The 23,010-nt window shown below is 39.3% G+C and overlaps 1 protein-coding gene across 7 annotated transcripts in view; it reads left to right on the forward strand.

Moving 5' to 3' along the window:
- GALNTL6 (polypeptide N-acetylgalactosaminyltransferase like 6) overlaps positions 1 to 23,010 on the forward strand; it is a 927,841-nt gene that overhangs the window by 468,920 nt on the left and 435,911 nt on the right. For all 7 annotated transcript variants that reach the window (XM_074951162.1, XM_074951163.1, XM_074951157.1 and 4 more), the window contains one exon: positions 12,716 to 12,882. In XM_074951162.1, the coding sequence (XP_074807263.1) occupies positions 12,716 to 12,882 (167 nt within the window). The remainder of the gene's footprint in view (positions 1 to 12,715; positions 12,883 to 23,010) is intronic.

A 23,010-nucleotide genomic window follows, 5' to 3' on the forward strand; every position in this document is an offset into this window, starting at 1 on the left:
GTTCATTGTCTTGCAGATATTTGTTACAGACAGCTAACCCGTCATTGTGAGGGATGTTGTTGCAGAGGGAGGTGACGTCCATGGTCGGAATGATAGTGTTCTGAGGGAGGTTGTTAATGTTGCAGAGTTTCTGGAGGAAATTGGTTGTGTTCTGGAATAAGCTGGACTTTTTGTGTGCTGAGTGATTTGAGGATGGTTTCTATGAGCCCTGATACTCCTTCAGTAAGAGTGCCATGGCCAGATATGATGGGGTGCCTGGGTTCCCTTGTCTGTGTATCCTTGGAAGCATGTAGAAGATACCTGGGATGGGTGTGTGAGGAATGAGGTTGTAGAGTTTTTCTTGGGGTTGTTTGGGAAAGGATTTGATGGTGTCCTTAAATTCCTGGGTGAATTGTGGTGTGGGGTTGTGTTTTGAGTTCTTTATAGTAGAAAGCTGTTGATTTGCCTTGTTAACATAGTTGTCCTGGTGGAGAATTATGATGGCACCCCCTTTGTCTGCTTGTTTGATTGCTGTCTGGTGGATGGATTTCAGGGGCTTCTTTGTCTTGTGACTGCAGTGGTGTTAATTGACCACTTCACCTTGAATGGTTTCTTACAAAATGTGTGAATTACTCATGGAAATCTGTTCCACTTTGGATTTAGCTGTGAGTACCTTTCCCAGGCCTGATGAGCTCTGTGTAGGTTGAAAGTTTCTCTTTCAAGAACAGAGGTTCGTCCAATAAAAGATATTCCTCACCTACCTTGTGTCTCTAATGTCCTGGGACCCACACAGCTATAACTACACTGAAATCAGAAAAACCTCACAGTCATTTCAGTTTTCAAGACTGAACGCCAAATGCTGTCCTCCTTTCTTTCCCCATCATCCTTTCCAGCTATTGTCTCATAAGACACTTTTCCCACCATTGCTACCACTGGTGTCATTCCATTAGCAGTAACAAGAGTGGGAGTGCTGATATCTGACAGCATTCTTATTATTGTTTCATCAAGACCTGCTCTGAGCATGGTTAAAGAACACAGAGGTACAAAATGATTGTGCCCTTTCTAAGCTAGTGGGAATTTGCTACAATGGGTGGAGTGGTAGCGATAGTGAAAGGTTTTTAAGGAAGAGAGTTGAGGGTATGTAATGGGCTCTAAGCAGAGGTTCTTAGAAGTTCTCCTCCTCCTATTCTGTGTCAACCTACCAGCTGTTAGAGGCCTTGCCCTACCCGGAGCATCAGGCCTATGAATACAGTGGACACTCTTTTGGTTGACCAACCACAATATAACCTACATGGTGCTCCAGCATTTGACCTTGAATAAGGACTGTACGGTTCAGCCAATAGTTCATAGTCTATCTGGTGTGCTTATATGAAAGAGTGTGAAAGTTAAGGTATAAACACTCCTAACTTTTACCCATCGTGGAGGATTGGGGAAACCTGACTAACCCAACTCAGAAGAAAAAAAAATATTTAAAAGGTTCCTACATTTATACTGCAACCAGGGCTGTAGTTCTCAGCTCATTTAGATGTTCCTGTGCTAGCTTTAAGCTAGACAGCTCTCTAAAAATAGCAGTAAGATTGCAGTAGCATGGATTTCAGTGTGGATTAGATACGTGAGTTCATAGCTGGGATCCACGTGGGCTTTACAGGTGGTTCAGAAGACTCTGCAACTGTGAGCTCACTGCTATTTTTAATGAGCTAGCTAGATTAAAGCTAGCATGGGTACATCTATGTGAACTGTAAATTACACTCCCTGTCTCAGTATAGCCATAGCCTTAGTGTTGTGCTCTTTGGTGTTGGTTCATATGTGGCAAGACATCTCCTGCTAAAGCCTGTGCAAATACTTATCAAAAGGAAAGATTCGGTGGGGGGGGGAGCAAACATGAGAACGGAATATTTGAGAGAAAAAGAGTAGAAACATTTAGGGTGAAATTCCCCCCTCACATTCCAAGCAATGGTGTTTCATAGAGGACACTATGAAAGGATTGTGAGCAGGAAGGAATTTTCCTCACAAACTGGGAGGAATGCAGCACAGTAAACTTAATCCTTCCATGTTGCTATTATATTTCCATAAACTGGCATAACAGTAGCTACCACTATGCAACCTCTATACAGGCTTTGTTGGCCATCAATTCTGCGTATTCTTGCCCCTCATCCAACCCAACCTAAGCCACCTCTATGTAGCCCTGATCAAGCTCCCTTTAAAGTCAATAGGACTATTTTCATGATTTCAGTAGGAACTGGATTAAGTCCTATGCTAGCATATATGGGCCTGGTAAACAGTCTACCATATGGTCACTCTCATTACTATTATTATTCTGCTTAGTTAAAAGTTACCCTGTGCTGAGCGTGCTCTTTTCCTTTTTGAAATGGTTAGTTGTGAAGAACAACACAATTTTTAGCTATAAGAGTCTTAGATAATTGCTAAACTAAAAGCTTGCTTTTAGAAATGCAACGAGTAATGCAATTATGCTTATCCAGGAAATTTAACTGTATGCGCACAATCAACAACACTTGGAGCCTAGTCCAATGAATGTTGCATATTTACTTTCCTTTGTTTGCAAATTGAAATACTTTCTGCTACTAGAACAGAAAATCAGTTTATAAGATGCTTTCATAGATCAGCACAAATGAAAATTCACCTACATTCAGTCCTCATGCTGTTCTACATAAATGTTGATGCATTGTTTTAAAAAAAGTCAATATTTGATGCTTACATTCTGGAAAAAAGATCTTTTTGCATTTTAAAAATCTGTGCAATCTGTTGTGGTTTTTTTCCCCCTGGAAGATAAGAAATATTTTCTCCATGCCTTGGAATCTTTAAGTAACCATTTTCTCCATTTTCTCAAATGTGTTTATTAAATGGTTTGTATCTAAGTTAAAAAGTTTTCTACAGGAGGATTAAAGTAATATTTAGGGGTCATTAATACAAACTGATTGCTGTTAAATTGGCAGCTTTGTTACCATGTTTTAGGAACAAATGAGTGAAGCAAAAAGTAGTTCAGATCAATTTCTTATTGCTAAAACAACTTGAAAAACCTTGATTATTCACTAGTGGCCATTTAAAGCAGTTACCACATAATAATAGTTATAACAGCAACAGTTTCCACTCTATTTAGAATACTAGATAACTATATCAGCTGTGTGGTAAGTCAGCAACTATTGACTTCTAAATGGATTCTACTGAATGACATTTAAATCAAAACACAAACTGAACTGAAAATGTTTGTAAATCAATGTTATAACCTAAAGTAATATTTGATATTCATAGTAGTCCTCTCAATAAAATAAGCATTGACACTTTTATGTCAAGAGATGATGTAAGAAAACAAACCGATTTGAAATTCTCATGCCTAGAAGTTCTGAGTCCTAACCTAAATTTTATTGATTTTTATTGTGACTTGTAATCAGTAATGTCATGTATTTTTACTTACTGATATGGATTTCCATCTTGGGTGAGCAAACAATAATGCAGAATATTTTGTCGAAGTTGCTGAGGATGTCATCCAGAAACAGAGAAAATTAGTTCTTTGCCTTCTGCTCAGACAACTAAAACAAATGGAAAAGATGAGTACCACTCAGATGTAATCATCCTAAATTTCTGTTTGAGTGTTCCTCACACTATTTAATCTTCATTGAGAAAGAACAAATACCCAACATAGTCCTAAAGTAAGTTGTAGAAGATAAAATATTTTTCTACAATCATGATCGGCCTCACACTTAGTTGTTGTTTTTTAAAAAAAAAACAGAAATGATTGGTGGCTCAGCTTTTCCATCATAAATAGAATGACATTCACAACATCAAACGTCGCCTCCTCTCCCACAACCACAAGCCTCTATATAAATCCATGGTATGCCCACATCTTGAATACTTTGTGCAGATGTGGTCAGCCCTTCTTAAGAGAGATACTGGAATTGGAAAAGGTACAGAAAATGGCAAAAAAAAAACGATCAGGGGTCTAGAACAGCTTCCATATGAGGAGAATTAATAAGAATGGGACTGCTCAGCTTGGAAAAGAGATGATTAAGGTGGGGATATGATTGAGGTCTATGAAATCATGACTGGTGTGGAAAAAGTAAATAAGGAAGTATTTTTTACTCTTTCTCATAACACAAGAACTAGGTGTCACCAAATGAAATTAAGAGGCAGCAGGTTTAAAACAAACAGAAGGAAGCATTTCTTCATACAATGTACAGTCGTTCTTTGCAGTTGTGGAACTCTTTGCCAGGGGATGTTCTGAAGGCCAAGAGCATAACAGGGTTCAAAAAAGAGCTAGATGAATTCATGGAGGATAGGTCCATCAATGACTATTAGCCAAGATGGGCAGGGATGGTGTCACTAGCCTCCGTTTGCCAGAAGCTGGGAATGGGCGAGAGGGGATGGATCACTTGATGATTACCTGTTCTGTTCATTCCCTCTGGGGCACCTGGCATTAGCCACTATTGGAAGACAGGATATTAGGGTAGATGGACCTTTGGTCTGACCCAGTATGGCTCTTCTTATATTTGCACTAAGTCAAAAGGGAACTTGGATCAAAATAAAGTACATATTTCAGAAGAGAAAGACACTAAACTTACAGAAGCTCTTATGGGTTTAGGAGGCACTTAATTACAGACTGACATAACCTTTGCATGGATAAGATGGTGCTTCAGTCTTGTCTGAGGTTCTTTTGTAAAATAAAGCTCCATGTTCTTTCCATGCCCATCCCAGGGAGACCCCTTGCCACACTCCAAGCTTTAAAGCTCCTTGAGATTCTACTTGGAGTGGGACATAAAGGCCTGAGAATGTCCATTCAACTTTTGTCTCTTTGATGCTAATTCCTTGGGAAATGCTCTCGTTAAAGCCATACCTAAAGCGCTGTCTAACTGCATTTTTCACTGCTATGACCTGGCTGGCTGACAGTTAGGTCATGTCAAGGCTTATATTATCTGAGGCAGAATATTTTCTACTGTCTAACTTATGAAATTTTAAATCTGGATTTTAGGCAAAAGCAGCTGCATGTCCTCACTCATACTTAGTAAATCTCTTCTGCTTGCATTCAGATCATAGGGAGGAACCTTGTTTTGGTTCCTCAGTCTTACAAAACATGTTTCCACAGAAGCAGAGCTCATATTCTCCCATTTCTTTGTAGTTTAACACTGATCTTACTTACAGTGCTTACGGCAGTGTTCTTCTTTATCTCTTTTATACATCCCTTGAGTTACAATATTTACCATCCATGAGTGAGACTCCTCTAAAGAGACAGTCTGGGCAGCAGTACTTCCCAAATGTACTTTCAGTCCTCATTTTTATTAAATAAAATGAGCTCAGGCCCCGCCTTCCTGTGCTCTAGAGGCAATATTCGTATATGGGTGCAAGGAATGAAATACTAGGATACTTACGTACATTAGTACACAAAGACATTGTGTATGTATCCTCTGCTTTACTGGTTATATACCCTTCTGACCCTGTACCTCTTGCCTGTCCCCATTCCCTTCTCTCTTCCTATCCACTCTCCTGCCTCACTCCTCTGCTGCTATTATCCAGCCACTGGACTCCTCTCCCTGTCTTCCTATCCCACTCCCCTCTGCTACCCTCCATACCCTGACTCCTCCTGTCCCCATCCTCATCTTCTCCTAGCCACCCTTCCCTGAGCTGGCTCCTGTCCCTGTTAGCCGATGCCCAGGGATGTTTGGTGAGGTGCCATCTATGCCCGTTTATACCATCCGTGACTTTAACCGCTAGGATGCACTGTCCTTTCGTGGCGGGCAGCCCAGGCTAGGCTGACGGATGCCCCAAGGTCCTAACCACCCGTGACTTTAACTGCTAGAGCTCAGAGCTCCTTCGCAGCGGGCAGTCAACACTGACTGACAGGTGCCCCAATGGCAGCACTAAGAGCCTCTCCACACCCGTGACTTTAACTGCTAGAGCTCAGAGCTCCTTCGCAGCGGGCAGTCAGGATTGACTGACAGGTGCCCCAAGAGTGTGCCCTGTGGAGGCAGCACAACTCAACGCTAGGCTCTTAGTACTCTCACCTAATGGCCAGGCTTTATAGCCAAAACGGCTGAGGTTCTTTAATTGTGTTGGCTGCTTTACAGTAAACCAGAGAAACAAGTCAGGCTTATGCACAAATGGTTACCAAAATTTATTAAACTAGATTCTAATCATGTGGTTACAAAATTGCTAGTGCCTACTTACTTAAATGTAGAGATGTTACACACACAAACAAGTTACAAAACTGAAGCTACAATCCCAAAGAAAGAAAACAAAGTATAGAGCTCTATTTCAAAATATGTGTACACTAAAGATAGGAGATCAGGTGTGGGTGCTTCTTACCCTCCTTGCATCTCTCGTTTCCAGCGGTGCCAAGCCAGGATCGGTCACTCAATTCCGCAGAAAGACGAATAAGGGACAAGGCTTAGGGACCCTCTTAGCTGCAGAAGCCTTGGGAGGCTGTCACTTATCTGACCAGCAGATAGATAGTGAAAAGCACTCAAAAATCATGGTGCTGTAGGTCCCCTACTTATACCTCTGTACTCCTTTATTCTCTTTCTCCTTTCTTATGCCAAATTGGGGCTTGTCTATCTGGGTGACGCCAGCTCTCGCAAGAGTACTTTACACTTGCAAGGGAGAGAAACAATAAGTGTCGACTACTGGACATTCCTTTTATTAGGGTAAATATTTTCCCACCTAGGATGTTGGTGTGTGTGCATCATGCTGTTTAGTAGGGGCTAAGAGCCATGTCCGTCACAGCGCCTCTGCCTGCTGTGAGCCCAGTCGTTGTATATGTTCCCAGAGGCACATTGTAGCAGCACACCTGTGCTTCTCACAGCTTCAAAGGCTGTGCTGGAATTCATGTTAAGTGCCCTGTGGTTTTGGCTTCCGTTTCCCAGCAATGCTGGTCTGGGGGGGGGGGGGGGGGGGGCTGGCTGTCTGGCTACAGTCCCCTCTCCCTGTAAGCACCTTCAACCCCCATCCCCACTTCTGCACACTTCCAACCTCTGACTCATTGCAACCCTCCTCCTATTCTTCCTCTTTTTTCCCTCATCACTCTGCATTCAAATCAGTCTGCATCCGGTTTCTCTTCTCTGCTGCCTTGCTGGAAGTAATGGGAGGTTGAGAGCACAAGACAGGCAGTGTCCCTGGTTTATCTTACTGTGAGACGATGGATCCTAGTTGCCAGATGCAGCAGTTTCAGGGAAAGTCCATCTTGGGGCAGTTAGAATCTTCAGAGACTGTAGCTGCCAAACTCTAAAAAGTCTGTATTGAGCATATATGAACTGTGATTTTTTTCAGAAACTCATAACTTGGCCAAATTTGGGTGAATTTTCACAGAGATGGCAAAAGGCACATCCCAGATAGAAAGAAAACCCCACTGACAAATGTCAAGGCCCTGCTCCAATGTATGGAGGCATTAGAGCTTCCCAACAAAGAAGGTGTAATAATTTTTTAACCTGGGTAAAACTTAAATATAGCTGGCCAGGAACTAGATTTTTGTGTGAAATTCCATGATTTCATTTTTTTCTACTCCAAAACAGAACAAAACCAAAAAAATTGAAAATTTCTCACAAAACAAAATTCCTTTCCCTCCCCCAAAAATGGTTTCAGGTTGACTGAAACATTTTGATATTTTGTTTCAATAAAATCAAAATGTTCCCATTGTGACTGATTTTATATCTATAAAATAAAAAATTGAATAAAAAGTCATTGCAAAATGGAAAATTGAAATGTCCTGTTTTTTCTAAATGACATTTAATTGAAATTTACATGGTTTTCGCATAACATTTAGTTTTGGATTAACTGGCATTTTCCAATGGAAAAAATTTCTGTCAGAAAATTTCCAAACAGTTGAATATTTTCCCTTATCCAATTCTCGGAAATAGTTGAATCACTTTAGATGCAACTTTATATATATATATATATATATATATATATATATATATAAAAATAATATCATACTCCTGGGGGAATTCTGCACCACTGCGCAATGCGGAATTTTGCAGAAATTAATGTGCGTTCAGAATTTCCTTTCCCCCCACAGAAATGACTGCAGTGCTGCTAGCATCACTAGGGTCCGCTGGACCCTGAAGAGCCCAGCTTGCACATCGAAGACAGGGAGGGAGAGGGAGCTAGATGGTTCCTGGCAGCTGGAGTTCCTATTATGCCCTGAGGGAAGGAGAAGGCAGGACGCAGGGAACTCCATGCAAGCCTGGGACCGAGCATCAGGCTGTTTCTCCCTCTGGATCCCTGGGCTCTGGGGGTGGAGGGGGACAGGTGTCTGGGAAAGAGGGGGCCCCTCAGCTAGGATTGGGGGGAGACGGGGTGCAGGTATCTGGGCCGGGAGGCCTGCGGCTGGGTTTGGAGGGATGTGCGGGTACCTGGGCTGGGGGAGCCCCCACAATTGGGCTCTGGGAAGGAGGTGGTTAGGGTGTATTGGCTGGGTGGCTCCTGAAGGTGGGCTTTGGGGGGGTGACTTCCTAGCTGGGCACTGGGGGGGCGAGGGAGCAGAGAAACAGGAACTGGGTTCTCATAGGGGTTTCTTTAACACTGTACTCTGGGGAAATTTGTGTGTGTGTCCGTATTGTTACAGACATACTTGCTGGCAGGTATTTTGAAATAAATTACCAAAATAATTGAAGCTGGCATGATTATGTAGTGTTATTTTGACAAATAAAATTTGTAGAATTTTGCAGAATTTTAAAATATTGTTTGCAGAATTTTTAATTATTTGGCATAGCATTTTTAATTTTTTGGCACAGAGTGCCCCCTAGAGTAATATCCGTTGGAGGCAGACACTTAGCATGGAAAATTTCAACTCAACCTGTTAAAGATTAGTAAAATTATAAGCAGTTGTAAGCCAGGTCTTAAAATGGGAAGTATTGGGCAACCTTAAGTATAGTACCACTTATAACTAGGTGAAAGTTCCAAGTCCCACCAAAATACTGGTCAGACCCATACAGTGAGAGAGCCTGGTCTAGATATGTAACTCTGCTTCCCTCTGGACAACAGCTTCCAGGATTCTCACTCATTCACTCACCCTTCTCTCTCTGCAGAGAGTGGGGCTTGAATGATGAAGTAATATGTAGGGAGTCATCAAAGGAGTACTCATTTGTCCTGCATCTAGTCCTTGTTCAGGAATGATTTAGATGCTCTTGTATCCATTTCAGCTAAACCCTGGCCCTGTATTTTTATGTGTAATTAAAGATTAGGAGGTTCTTTCATCCTGAAGCTGAAACATGACCAACAGGGCAGACCCCTGAAGCAATCTACAGATGTCTGAGGATCAAAAATCTTCAGAGGTAGGAAAACTTCCGAAATGATTTATGCTGGAGGCATGAGACCCAGGAGTAAGTGTCCTGCATCAGGATGTAAATTTTCATAGGTCCAAAGAAGCACGTGGAACTATGATAATTCTTACCAGCTGATGATATGCCCTGATATCTTCAGATAAGTAGAATTACAGGTAATTTAGCTTTTTAAAAATAACTAGATTACATAGACATGAAGAAAAGCAGACTGTTAGGGGCTGGAAACTTTTAATGATGGACACTAAACATATGAAACTTCAGATTTTCTCTTTCAGATTAGAAGACAGCACACATTTTTCTAAGAACTCTCTGAATGTAAAGCTTTAAGTATATTTTCCTTATATCATGATCCGTTAACATAACCTCTTGTTTTCATGAACAAAAACTAATGCCAGTGATAGGCCACTTGTCAAGGCTGAATCCCCACTCTGGCACTTCGAGTACAGAAGGTGGGAGCCCACAAGGATTTTTAAAATTAATACTTGCCACTTCAGGCTTGTATTAAACTCCCAAGGTTATAACTTTTCTCTGACCTTGGGTTGGTAAACGCTGCCACCACCCAAATGCAAAAAAACCCCTTGGACCCAGGAAGGAGTACTTGGGAATTCCTCCCTGTGGGGTACCCTCAAGCGCTTTTACCCCCGCCCCCTTCCAGGGAAGAGCTGAGAAAGAAAACAAAGGAAATTAGCTGTTGCTACCAGCTAATCAAACATTCACAAACCTCTTAGGACACCAAAAATCCAATCCTGTTTTTAAAGGTAAATTTTATTAACACAAAAAGGAAACAAAAATACATCTGGAACTTAGATTTTTGCTAGATTTTGAAAGAGCAATTCCAAAAATTAAGCACTCAAAATAGCTTTCTTGGGGGTTTAGCTTAAAGGTTACAAGCAAACAAAAGCATCTGGGGTTAGCCCAGAGGAGATTCACATGCCAAAATAAAGAAATAAACCTGATCACATCTATCTAAACATTCCTAATTTACTTACATATTTGGGAGGTTTCAAATAAGTAATTCTAGGTATGATCTGATTATCATTCCTGGCTTAAAGCTTTATACAGCATTCCTGCTGCGCTCTGTTCCCCTCTTTTCTGGAGAGACACAACAGACACAAGGGAATGCTTCTTTCCAAATTTAAAAAAGTTCTAGCCCTTTACAGGTAAAGCAAGCAGAGAAGAGACACCAAGAGGGATTTTACAGCTAACTGGCTGGCTGGGTGTCCATAAAAGGGAGCTACCCCCTCTTCATTTATCACACCATTTGTTCTGAGGATTAAGCTTCCCAATGCCACAACCATGGCACGGATATTTTTATTTATTATTTGTGTTCTTCACCGTAGTGTCTGTAGCTATAGCATTTACTGCTGCTCCATTCCAATTTCTTTCTCCTCCAGTGAAGTGGGGGTTGTGCAGAAAAAGGAGTACTTGTCTCAGTTTATATGTCAATGAAGAAATTAAGAGCTGGCTGTACCTTGCTAACAGTTAAGAGTGCTTCTCAATGTCACGGATACTTGTGAGGAGAATGTGATAATGAAAGTTGTGCCTCGCATCTGTTCCCAAGACTGTTGGGTTTTTAATTAATGTTTTCTGGAAAATATAAGGCCAAAACCAAGTTTCATTATATTGTTCAAAGAACACTAATAGACTCTCTTCTGCAATTACTACTGATGTAAGGATAAGGTTAAACAGAAATTAAAAGGAACAACAGTCACAAGAATGACATGCTTGCAAGCTGCATAGCAACTTTAAAAAAATACCACAATAGAAGCTCAGACTAAATGGGTATCCCATTTTTTTTTTTAAAAAAGGAAGAGTACCAAAACAATGCCACCATAGCTAACCAGCAGAGTAAAAGAGGCCATTAGAGACCAAAAGACATCTTTCAAAAATTGGAAGTCAAATCCTACTCAGGAAAATAGAAAGGCACATAAACTCTGGTAAGTCAAATATAAATGTGTAATTAGGCAGGCCACAAAGAATTTGAAGAGCAACTAATGGAAGCAAAAACCAACAGCAATTTTTTTTAAACTACATCAGAAGCAGGAAGCCTGCCAAACAATCCGTGGGGCTACTTGAGGGGCTCACAGAGCATTCAAGGAAAATAAGGCTGTTACAAAGAATATATTTAGCTTCTCCGCCTCTCTCTTCACTACGAAGAATGTGAGGGAGATTCTCATATCTGAGCCATTCTTTTTAGGTGACAAATCTGAGGAACTGCCCCAGATTGAGGTATCAATAGAGGATGTTTTGGGAACAAATTGATAAATTAAACAGTAATAATCACTGGGACCAGAGGGTATTCACCCAAGAATTCTGTGTGAGGGGATGAATCAGGTACCATACTTATACAATCTTTGGCTTCTTTGCTGCACTGGATAAGAAGGCATGCAAACTATGATCTGAACATCCATTAGGGGCTGTGCTGAGGTCACCAACTCTTTCCCATGGGTTACTAAAAAGATATGGGATCATAATGACTTTGCATCACTGTTGACTGGAGCTGATTTTGAAATACTGACCTCAAGATAAAAGGCTCTATAGCCCACTAAATGCAGTGTAGCTATCCATGCCAGACGTTATTTGGTTTGAAAGTTTACCTCAGAATTAAGGAGCTTTGAGACATTGTTGCAAAATGATGAGCTTTTAAGTATGTCTTTTACTGGATGGCATTATATAAATGCAGTTGTTGATTAACAGTTCTGAAATACCTTTGTCTTGAAGTTAGCTGCAAAAGATTAGTGTTGATATCCAGAGACATATTTTTTATAGCACAATGGCATCCATTGTATTGAATATTTAGATGTAGAGCTGGAGTTGTACTTGCATAAGTCTTTGTTTGAATATATACCATCTAGTAAAATAACTTTTCATTGTTTACCAGTTTTGCCTTTTTGAGTAAAGAACTAATTTTACAATTCTTCCCTTTGAATAATAAAGGGATCATTCAAATTCTGCTTTTCATATGATATTCCAAAAATATTTTGAGTAAATATATCCTTATAAAGAGAAATAGTATTTAGAATGCACATCCTCTACTAGTTACTCAGGAAAAATTCCCACTGAAGCCAGATAATCTAGTTCTGAGTTTACATCAGCATTACACTATTGTACCTTCAATTTTTTCTAATTTAAAGTGTTATATTTGTAAAATCAAATTATTGATTACTTGAATAATGCTATTGAGTACTTGAATAAAAAAGGACCCAGTAGTTATTGAATATTATTTTCGTGGCAGGTACTGTTTAGGCAGTTAATGCTACTTAATTAAATACATAATTTAGTTAGTGATGTGATTGATTGAAGAGTTAAAGACACTGTTTGGATATACTGAGTCATTTCACACCAGAAAATGTGATGGCTGAAGAGAGCAAACAGTTGAGTTGTATATACGGAGTCCATTCTACTCTTCTGTGTTCTTATACACCTCCTTTTTTTCCCCCCCTTCTCAGCTGTAAGCACAAGGTATACTTGGAAAAGCTGCCAAATACTAGCATAATTATCCCATTTCATAACGAAGGATGGACTTCACTCTTGCGAACCATATACAGCATTATCAACCGGACTCCAGACATCCTTATAGCTGAAATCATTCTTGTGGATGACTTCAGTGACAGAGGTAAGGTCCAGTGGGTAAGATTGTGACTATGTAGAAATTAAAGGAGAGGAAAATATAAAGAAACAAAATCTGTTTGACCAGTTGTACCCAGAAGAGATCAGTTTAGTTGTTATAGTTTGCTCATGCATTGAGCACTGCTTGTTTAGTTAGGTTTTCATGGTTAGCTTCTGTGTTACTATGGATGAAGGGTGAAATATATTTTAGATTAAGAAGAAGAAAAAGATAAAAGTTCTCTCATGCCTTCCCACTAATAAAATGTTCAAATTGGTGTATCTTTCTGAAATGCTGCAAATTGTAATGTTGTAAACATCTTTTTTTCTCTAGGCTTTATTCTCTCCAGTAAAAACCTATTAACTTTCACCTTTTGGATGTGACTTGACAGATTTCTTAACTTATGTTTATTGCATGAGGCAGCTCCATTTAACTGTACAAAATAGCCATACCGAAGAATGACAATATAATTTTTTCCAAATATTAGTCTTTTGACTAGAAAGGGATAATTACTTCAGAACATGAATTAGTTGAAATTTCTAGAAGTCTGGATACAGTAAAACTAAAAAAAATCTCCTTTTTTGTTTTGTTTTTGTTTTGAAGCCTTAGCCTCTGAGTTGCTGAAAGTGTTAGTCATCCTCCATCATTAGTTCTTGAATTCAATGTCATGAAGTCCCCTCTCTTCTTGCTAAAATCCAACAATGGCAGTTTGAGATTTTGATAAAAAATCAAATAATTATTTCTTTTCAAATGTACATTATTTTTCTGATCCTAAATCTTGTAAACAGCTTTGAATTTTAAAACTATCAGTGGGTACTTGATTTAGGTGAACCTTTCTCTGAACTGCAATCCACCAAAGTTGTTGCTCATCTCCAAATGGATTGATATGTGGTGTAAAGGGGAAACTGCATTCTTGGGTAGTTTTCTAGATAATTAGCTTTTGTCTCAGTATGGAATTTATCAGAGCAAATTTCTGACCTACAACTATGATGGCAGGAAGCCTTTAGGTGTCTGAGAAAAATGTTTGAGGACCATTGCTGTGACAGAGCATTTCTCAGCAAGATTTTTATTTCACAATAATATTTGGGGGTGGAGGGAATGGTGACACATGCATCTATCTTGGCTTCTCATCACTGTCATCTCTATTGCCATATAGATTTTGATGAACTGTCCTTCTACATATAAGGTAGTTTAACTGTAATCATGAAGTAAGCAAGTGTAATGCTGGCTGCTCCCTGCTTGATAGATTCTATACTATGACCAGAGTTTTCTGGGACAAGAATCATAAGGTAGCGTTGCAATTTTTCGACAGGCAAGTGATTTTCCAGTAGTAAACAATTTGTAGAGACATCTGTAAGGAGAAGTCTTACTGGTTGTCTGAAAACATACTAGAAGTTAAAAAGAATAATTTTACTACAAGAGAACATTGTTACTGAGACCCTGTTCTCTCATAAGCACTCATGATCATATATGTGTTGAGAATATGATTGTATATTAATGGTGTTTTTTGTGAAGGTTTTACTGACTATAAAAGTAGCTTTTATAATATTAAATGTTATTGGTCTACCAGGTTTAAATCTACCTCCTGGTTACGAGAGAGAGTCAGTTACAATTAATCAAAGAATCTTGTCTCTCTTTTAGCAGTTTTCAGTGTGTTGGTTTGTTTCTAGTGAGGGCCCTCTCCTGTAAGCAAGACCTCTCTTTACCAGGGTGAAAACATTTTGTGTGAATAAGTGTCACCACATTTCAACTTTTAGAGTACATTTTCAAAACATTGTGCACAGTTTTAGCCAAACTCTATCGGAGTCACAAAGTTCAAAACTGCATGCAGCTTTGAGAAAGTCTTAACCCAACAAGACATTTGTTGTTAATATAGGGATAAAGATAAGGCTTCTGAAAGAGACAGTACAAGACTGTGTCCCTCTGAAAAATAAATACTAGTTTAAAGAAATTACTTGCCAAACCTCTGTTCCTACCTCAAAGATGCTTGACACTAAAATAGTGTTTAAAAAAAAAATCTTCCAGTGCAAAATGCTGATTCAGTAGTATCTAAACATTTCATGGAAACTTGAATTGTTGTGGGGGCTCTCCAGCTCCATAATAGTAGAAATACCTTATCTGTAATTAGTAAAATCCGTTCTTCATCCTGTACGGGAACTTTTTGGAAGACTAGGAGAGGAAGCAAAGAAGGCATATCTAAAACAGTCTAGGGCTAATTAATTTCTTGGATACATGTGTTGTTGAAATCCATGGGAATAGAGAGCAAATTGTTGTACTCTATCACCTCTGTGCTAGAGATGTTTTCACATGTGCTAGTGATGAATGTGTATCCATTAGTGTCATTGTTCTTTTTCCTAATAAGTGCCATATTGTGGGTGCCTGATTTATTCTAGTTCCTCTTGTTCTGGACCCAGTTATATTGTTTAAATAATGTTACATTTGTGCCATGGTATTCAACTGAAAAGCGTGAATTAGTGCACTCTGCCATTAAAGTTTTTATATGGTTCAGGATGGGAGTAGGTTCATTTAAACTGTACTTATCCCTTCCAAATTATTTTAAAACTGATGGTAGGTGTCTAGCATTCCCTCACAGGTCCCTTTACTAATCAACTCTTCTTCAGAACACTGTTGAGGAGAGATTACTAAGCGACAGACAAACTAGTTGGAAATACAATTATTTAGAAAAGTGGAGAACACTTAACTTCAAAGGACTGTAAAAATAGATGAAGGAATGTCAGTTCTTTTCTTATTTTATATTCTTACCTAATGCTAACACTGAAGTGCATATAAAGAGTCTTAAATGACAGACAGCAAAAATGACAGGCAGCAAAAATGTTTTAGTGCATAGCATACCACTGAGCATTTGGCTAGACTATTTATGAAAAGTTATTTGTGTGCCTTGATTTTATTCACATTTATTCCTTCAGCTTTAGCTATCAATACCAAAACCTTTGGATTGTTCATGCATAACATTAGCAATAAATTATGACATTTAGATGATATAAAACTGGAAGAATGACTATACCTTTTAAATCTTGATATAACCGAAACTAGGGAGCTGGTATAAAAAAAGGAAGCTCAACAAATGTTATAAAATATTGCCATGCAATATTTATTTATGAAAAAATTCTGTATTTGATGACTGTGAATGAAAGAAGCTCTCACAATCCAGAGGCAGAAATCTACATTTTGGTATATCTCAGAAGGTACAGTATCTTAAAAAGCCTTTTTTTCATATATTTCCTATTACATCTGAAGAAATCAAGAAAAATGTATTGATGTATTTAGTAGAAATAGTTCTTTTCTCTGGTTGTCTTAACAACAATGCGGTAAAAAAAGGGATGTGAAACTTTAAGTGAGCCATAGTGTTTTATATGATCATAAACAAGAATGCAAAACATAGTGTGTTATCAAGGTCAAAGAGAAATGAGCCTGAGGCTTAAAAGAACGTAAGTAAAGGGGTGATCGAGGGGGGGGAGAGAAATTCAAAATACAAATACAAAACATAAAAAAGAATATACTGTCATTTAACAAGCTCTATAAGAGACAAGTGTTTTATTTCCATGGCATGATTTGTCTGAAAAGGCACTAACTTGGGAGCTAATAGTACTATATTACAGCAGACCTCTAGAATCAGGGGTTTGCTTCTCTTCTCCTAATGAGCTGAAGTCTGTTCTCTCAGTTAGAAAACTGCACTGATTTCTGTTTAACTGTGTTCCAGTTCTATGTGTCATTATACTACTTATACTTCTAAAATATATATATGATCATTTTTCTGTAAAGCCCTCTTCTAATTAAGACCTTTATCAGCTGTAAAATCATTTGGTGATGCACAATATTTTCTTCCAAATTGTTTTACTGTATTTTTGCCATATAAAGTTGCTGTCTACTGAAAGCTAAAAAACAGGTTAAATCTTGCATATGTAAAAGAATGCAAAAGAGATCTAATTCTAATTTTGTTCAGAAGAAATGTGAAACATCTTTGAAAATCTTCGGGTGAAGAATATTCCAGTACCTGATCCATGCAAGCCCTCTTTTTGCATATAGTGCAAGCAAGCCTCTTCAAGTTACACATCCAGGAGTTTAAAAATAGTCTAGATCAGTGGTGGGCAACCTTCAGCCCACAGGAAGCACGCGGCCCGTTAGGGTAATCCGCTGCCAGGCCATGAGATATTTTGTTTACATTGACCACCCGTAGGCATGGTCGCTCGCAGCTCCCAGTGGCCGCGGTTTGCCGTTCCCAGCCAATGGGAGTTGTGGGAAGTGGTGGCCAGCACATCCCTGCGGCCTGCACTACTTCCCGCAGCTGCCATTGGGAGCTGCGGGCGGCTATGTCTGCGGACGGTCAATGTAAACAAACTGTCTCGCAGCCTGCCAGTGGATTATCCTGACAGGGCCGCAGGTTGCCCACCACTGATATATGCAGTGCTCACCAGTGATAAAAACTGGTACGTTATAGAAGGTGTAGTTTAGCATCTCACTGGCTCTTCACTGTATTCCCCTTGGGGAATACTTCACACATTATTCATTCATATAGCTCCATGCCCAATTTTTCAGGGGTTTCTTGCCTGGTTTATTTAGTTGTTGGCTATTTTGTTTAGATTCTAACTTTCCTTGGACAGGGACTATATCTTCCTCAGTGTCTGTAGAGAATCAAGAGCACCATCAATGTTCAGATAATAATATCCAGCAGCAGCCAGTTTGGCCATATAGCACATATCTGACTTTATTGCTTCATGCAAGATTGCAAATAGTGATTTGGCAAGTTTGCGGGCTGCCTGTTTTAAAAGCAAAGCAGTTGTAGTTCAGCGTCAGAACTGTATGCCTTTCTCAAGAATAATAAATTCAATCTGTTTTATGGCAGATTAAATCCCATTTATTTTACTTGCAGAAGCTTTTTGAGTAGGGTGTCACTTGTGACACCAGTTTATAGATTCGTGGCTTCAGATGTTGGGCAGGCATAACTTTTAGTGATTGAATTAAGGCTATGTGCCCCACACTACAAGAAGGATGTGGAAAAACTGGAAAACGTCCAGCGGAGGGCAACAAAAATGATTAGGGGACTGGAACGTATGACTTATGAGGAGAGGCTGAGGGAACTGGGATTGTTTAGTCTGCGGAAGAGAAGAATGAGGGGGGATTTGATAGCTGCTTTCAACTACCTGAGAGGGGGTTCCAAAGCAGATAAATCTAGACTGTTCTCAGTGGTAGCAGATGACAGAATGAGGAGTAATGGTCTCAAGTTGCAGTGGGGGGAGGTTTAGGTTGGATATTAGGAAAAACTTTTTCACTAGGAGGGTGGTGAAACACTGGAATGCGTTACCTAGGGAGGTGGTGGAATCTCCTTCCTTAGAGGTTTTTAAGGTCAGGCTTGACAAAGCCCTGGCTGAGATGATTTAGTTGGGGATTGGTCCTGCTTTGAGCAGGGGGTTGGACTAGATGTTCTCCTGAGGTCCCTTCCAACCCTGATATTCTATGATTCTATGTTGCATGTTTATCTATCTTGCCACAGGAAAACTTTGCAGTAGAAGGAGGTTTCTGATATTGTGAATGTTCGCTATTCACAATAGGTTTCAGAGTAGCAGCCATGTTAGTCTGTATTCGCAAAAAGAAAAGGAGTACTAGTGGCACCCTAGAGACTAACCAATTTATTTTAGCATAAGCTGTAGCTCACGAAAGCTTATGCTAAAATAAATTGGTTAGTCTCTAATATACCACTAGTACTCCTTTTCTTTATTCACAATAGGTGTTCTCCTATGTCAAAATACATAACTTCTCTTTTAAAAAAGGAACGGGTCAGTGAATAAGTAAGGGTGAACTAAGCAATATGTGGAATACCTAAGGCATATTAAAAGTAACGGATTCACAGGACTAGTCCCTCTCTTTGAGTCCTAGATACACTACTTCTGCCTTCAGCTATCACTTTTATCCCGCCTCTTTTGTATCTTTGTTTCATTTGCCCAAAAATAATTTGGAGGGGTTTGTTTTTGGAGTTTCTTTGGTCAGTGCTTTAATAAAGCTATATTTGCCCAGCAGAGAGGCCAAAATCCTGACAGCATCTTGTAACTCACTCCAAATGAACTGCTAGCCAAAGGCAGCAAAGGAAGGATTAATATGAACTCCTGGATAAAAGCTGGCACTTCTTCTTAATCTTTTGGCCCTTTATTTCATTTAATTTCTGAAATGATTGAAATGGCTGTTTCCCTCTCAGTGAGGGACATGCTGTATATAGTGAGCTATAGCTAGAGCTGACATTTAAGCAATAACTCCTTTTCACACATGGCACTTATTTCTTCTCCATGACTCTAGCAAGTTGAGACAGTGCCATGGAGAGCACTGTAATGTCAATTGGAACAACAGTTTGCAACCAGTACAAACATTGGGCCAGATCCTGAAGTACATGGGCGGGGGGGTGGAATTTCATATTGATTTCAACAGAAGATGACTCTGAATCTATTGCTTTAAAAAAGGCTAGTGCTATTTCTCACCATGCCCATGTATAAGTGGGGGGTGCTGCCTCTATGGCATTTAATTTGCTCCTTAAGCCTCTGGAAACCTTTGTCAAAGAAAGCAAATGGCTCTAAGGTATGCAGCATGCAGCGCAGGAAAGAGGTGAGCAGTGGAGGGGACATTCCACTTAGTGGGTCTGTTCCCTGCAGACCTATTGTGTTTCTGCCCAAAAATCTAGGCAGGAGTTAATGCAACTTGGAACAGTTTTAGTTCATCTCTGTTGCCTCTGTAGTTGCTACTAATAGGCCATAGAGGGACCTTACTAATAATAATCTGCCTCCTGTAGGAGGCATGCTATTTGGGAAGGGAGGATACCGGTGAAACTACATAGATGGAGAGCTTGTCATAATAGGAATGCCAACTTTAGATCCTCAGGCTCTGTAGGATTGAATGGACTAGCCGCTAGCAAGCTGTGTCCTAAAGCCTTTGCTCCCCAATCAAATTGACAAATCTCTCAATAAACACGATGCTGCTACTTACTCCAGCTACCGGAGCCAAATCATTTGGATTTGATGCGTAAGACAGTATTTGAATGCAAATTTCTATTGTGTTATAGCCATGTGTTTGTCTTCTTTGTATGGGAAAGCATCTTGAGGTTTTAGTCTGGTATGGGCCCCATTATACTAGGCATATAACTACACAGATGTACACTGAATAACAGTCCCTGCCCCGGTCCTGCAAAGGATTGCAAAATTTTAAAGTACAATTTTATATAATCTGAAACAATGTATTATTACTTCATGTTTTGTACGATGTGTTGAAAAATACTTTCTTATATGAATTCCTTAGTGGCAGGTGGGCCTTCAAGCTGTTTAGCCTAGTGATCTAGTAGTAACATATTACTACTTGGAAGATCCATGTTTGGCACTTTAGAATGGCAGGAGATGCTACCTTACAGGAATGAGGCACTCTATCCGTGCGGATGGAAGCACTTGATTTCACTTTTGCAGCAGAGACCTCTAGAGCCATTCAAGGGAAAATATTGACTGACTCTAGAAGAAGGTCATACACAGTTCTTTTAAGCCAAAAGGATGCAGTCTTCCTGACACAAATTCGTGGGAAGAGAATAAAAGAGGAAAATAACAGGAAATGCTGTGAACTAATTCCTAGAGGTTTGATAGCCCAACCCAGGACATGGGGTTCAAATCACCCCGAAGTTTGGAATGATGAGTTATCTCTTGGGCCAAGCCCCCAAGTCTGGGGATATTCTGATTTCAATTAGATTACAAATCTAATTTTGCTATTAGGTCCATCTCTAGTCTAAATAACGTAGGTTATTTCTGCTAATGCTGCATTGCATAAGTGCATCATAAAAGGACATGTAAGCAGCAGTAGGAACAAAATGCTTTTGATTTCCATTCCAAGATGCCCAGTTGACAGAATATTCAGTTTTCCATTACTCTTTCCCTCCCTCATCCCCATTTTGATTATTTAATATTATATCCTTCTATTGTTGTTGTTTTTCCCTGAAATGAAGCTTACAGCCTTTTGCCTTCAGCAAGTAAGTGAACCCACCCATATCAGTTTCATTACCAAGGCATTACTGCTTGGCAGAATGACTTAGTGTACCTGTGGGGAACAGGAGAGTTTTCCCAGCTACAGTAGTTGCACTCATGAGACTGATGGTCATCTTGAGAACATCTGCAGCCAATCTCAAAATGGATTTCATTCCCTACAGGGGAAGAATATTGTCATGTTGGGAAGGGGGAAAGAAGCAATTTCAAATAATTGAAATCACATAGTCCAGCTGCTTTGAACTGGTTGTTAGTGTGGCTGGAATAGGAGATGTAATTTTAAAGGGGAAGAAAAAGCAAAACTAGCCTTTATATAAGGTATCTCAAGCCCAACTCAGCTGTGTTATGAAAAGACCCATTCTTATTCCTTTCACAGTCCCATGCATAAGATGTTGCAAACGACAGGTAATTTTACTTCAAGAATTTGTAGAATCACAATTATGGAGGCTTTGTTTCCATGATCTTTGGATCTGAGAGTCTCTAGACTAGTTCCATTGCCCAACCCTCTGAAATGTGTGAAGGGTACATTTCTGCTGGTGACTTCAGGCTGCATTTCTCCCCAGTGTGAACATAAGGATTTTAAAGAGAATGTGAACAAGGTGTTGTTAACATGCTGCCAACTGGGGCTTCTTTATGTCTGCTTCCAAAAATGCGCACACACACATTAGTTGCACATGATCTCATTCTGACTTTTGAGATATCTGCTAAAGACTAAGTGAAGATTCTGAACAAAGTCTGTATGACTATTTTGTAATGTAAACCAAATTTGTAGTTATGAAATATGTCCCTAAAGATACGGTGAGAGTATATTTAACTCTTTTCTCATGTTGTAAATTATATTCACCCTACTTTTTTCTATTTCTTTTTTAAATTATTCAGTACGGATCCTGAAATGCTCTTGTATGGGTGTTATGGAGTTAAAATAAGATTAGCTAAAGAGGAAATTATCCCCCAGTTCTCCATGTGAAATATTTAGACTTGGATTTCATAAACAGCAGAGAAAATTGCTAAACCTGGGTGAACATTAATTTCTACATTAGTTTCTCTCTCCAGCATCAGCTGTTTGCTTTACACTCCAAAGAAAATGATGATGACAGTACACTGAAACATCCAACAACCCAAAAATGGGCTTGAACAATTAACTCATGGTTACCGTCTTCAGCTGTCATCATTGCTGAAATATGAATAAATCAGAAATAGTCCAAAAGCTAGAAAACCTAGGGTATTTATAACAAAGCTCTCTTCATATTTTTGTATATTTTCATTTAGGATTTATGTTAAATTTGTTTTGAAGCAGTAAAATAAAATAAAATTAATGTTTTAGTCAGCTTTAGCTGAAGCTGTGATATCTGATCTTGGAAATCACAGAAGCTTTCGATGGAGCTATCAGAGACTCAAAATCTGTTAACACCTGCAATTGGTGTGAGCAGAATGGTGGCCAATCCAATAAGCCTTGGGCCATATCAGTCTCAATTCATCCCCAGAATTGCCATGTTATGTATGAGAAACTTGTCCCTGGTCATGTGGGGCAATACTCTGTCTGTTCATTTTTACTTATAATCAGGCTTTTGGCAGCTTCCAGATGTATTCCCTGTCTTGCAGTTTTCAGATTAAGTTTCTGACTTGATTTTTCTTCTTGGGTACTAAAATGTTGATCTGGGCCTCACTAATTATAGTGTTTGAAGTTATTGAGCATCTCTTTCTCTGTCTGCCTCTTCTCTCCCCCACCCGGCACACACCACACCACCTGAAAACTGAGTTATAGGCCCTGAAAAACAGACGGAACAAACACTCCACTCCCCACAAATATCACAGTGAATTTAGTAATAGAACAGACAACAGCACTGTATAACTCAGAATTAATTATTCTGCATTTCTGGCTAAATTAGTTATTTTAAAATGGGTGACACCATTCCTAGAACTGGTACAATTTATATGCTGTGAATAAATTATTCAACTGATTATCATATTTTTCTGTTGACTATCATTGTGAATGGATACCAATTTCTGCAAATGTATTAATTTTTTGTGAAACGGTTTGAATGAACAATTTTCATCCTTCTTCCTGGACATGTTCACTCTGGCTATTTGCTGGTTGGTAACTGAGGTGTGT

The sequence above is a fragment of the Natator depressus genome, chromosome 4, assembly GCF_965152275.1.
Source record: "Natator depressus isolate rNatDep1 chromosome 4, rNatDep2.hap1, whole genome shotgun sequence".
NCBI lineage: Eukaryota > Metazoa > Chordata > Testudines > Cheloniidae > Natator > Natator depressus.